At 34.6% G+C, this 1,065-nt stretch overlaps 1 protein-coding gene across 1 annotated transcript; it reads right to left on the reverse strand.

Moving 5' to 3' along the window:
- On the reverse strand, positions 1–404 carry LOC118752080 (the record flags this gene model as incomplete). Its single annotated transcript, XM_036486931.1, is given in 1 exon segment — positions 1–404. A coding segment is annotated over 1 exon segment (112 nt), but the record flags the coding sequence as incomplete, so codon positions are not given.
- Between the last annotated feature and the right edge of the window lie 661 nt (positions 405–1,065).

Here is a 1,065-nt window from a genome sequence, read left to right on the forward strand (position 1 = left end):
CCGACAAAGCCATAGGATTGCTTCTTTCACGCATCTGTCTCCTTGCGGCTGCGCAGTTGCTTTCATCTTCTGACTCCGAAGAAGTTAAATAAAAAAATACTACGGGATCCATCCTTATTGATGCAAATATAATTTTTTAGTAAAGTTTTCTTTAAATATAACGCATCACAGATAAATGTAATTTCGTTTTGATTCTTTTGCTTTGTGTTGACATTTCTTTTTCGTCATCCACAAGTGGAAGGCAAGTTTGGAACTAAATAATTTCGATTCGTTAGGTTTCGACTGCGGCGATCCGGTCATTCTACACGTCACGAAATTTTGCTCGACTCGAATGGTCGCTCGTTCACGACTACCGCGATTCGGGCCCAGTATTTTGATGGCTGTTCGCCAAATTTCTAGCCTGCAAACGAATAAGCTGACGAAGATGCAAACAAATTCAAGCACATTGTTGCATTCTACCGTACTTTTTAAAAGCTTTAAAATCTTAAAACATACATATGTGAAAAACGTTTATAATCTGAATATTTCTAATGTCGCAATCAAAACGAAATTTTATAAATAGCATTTTTAAAAAGCCTTCATCTAATATTTTTCAAGTTTTTGGGCATATATGTTACCATTTGAACAACAAATACTACCAAGTTTTAAGAGACTATTTAATGCAACTCAGGTCAAAAAAGAGCAGTTTAGACCAAAATAAGCACAGGAAAACGTCTATTGCTAAGATATCTCACTTGTATTTGTACACAATACTTCGAGACGATCGACAGGGAAATCATGCTAAAAAAAAACTCGAAATACATATATTGGTATATATTGGTATAGGTATTGTTTATATGGCACCAAGCGCGGTATCGAATCAACTCGTGTCAGTGTAGATCGCTTGAAATGCAAGTGTTTATATGCAACAAAATAAGTCGATCGAACACGCTTTCAAACAGAGTTCATCCCGATGCAACCCTGTTAATACATGTGTCAATTCTTGGAAATATATAAATATGGAAAAATAATAATTAAAAACTCAAACAGCCAAGAAAAAAGGATATTAGCTATTAATTTTATAAC

Source organism: Rhagoletis pomonella, unplaced genomic scaffold (assembly GCF_013731165.1).
Source record: "Rhagoletis pomonella isolate Grant_MI unplaced genomic scaffold, Rhpom_1.0 Rhpom_scaffold_01223, whole genome shotgun sequence".
Taxonomy (NCBI): Eukaryota; Metazoa; Arthropoda; class Insecta; order Diptera; family Tephritidae; genus Rhagoletis; species Rhagoletis pomonella.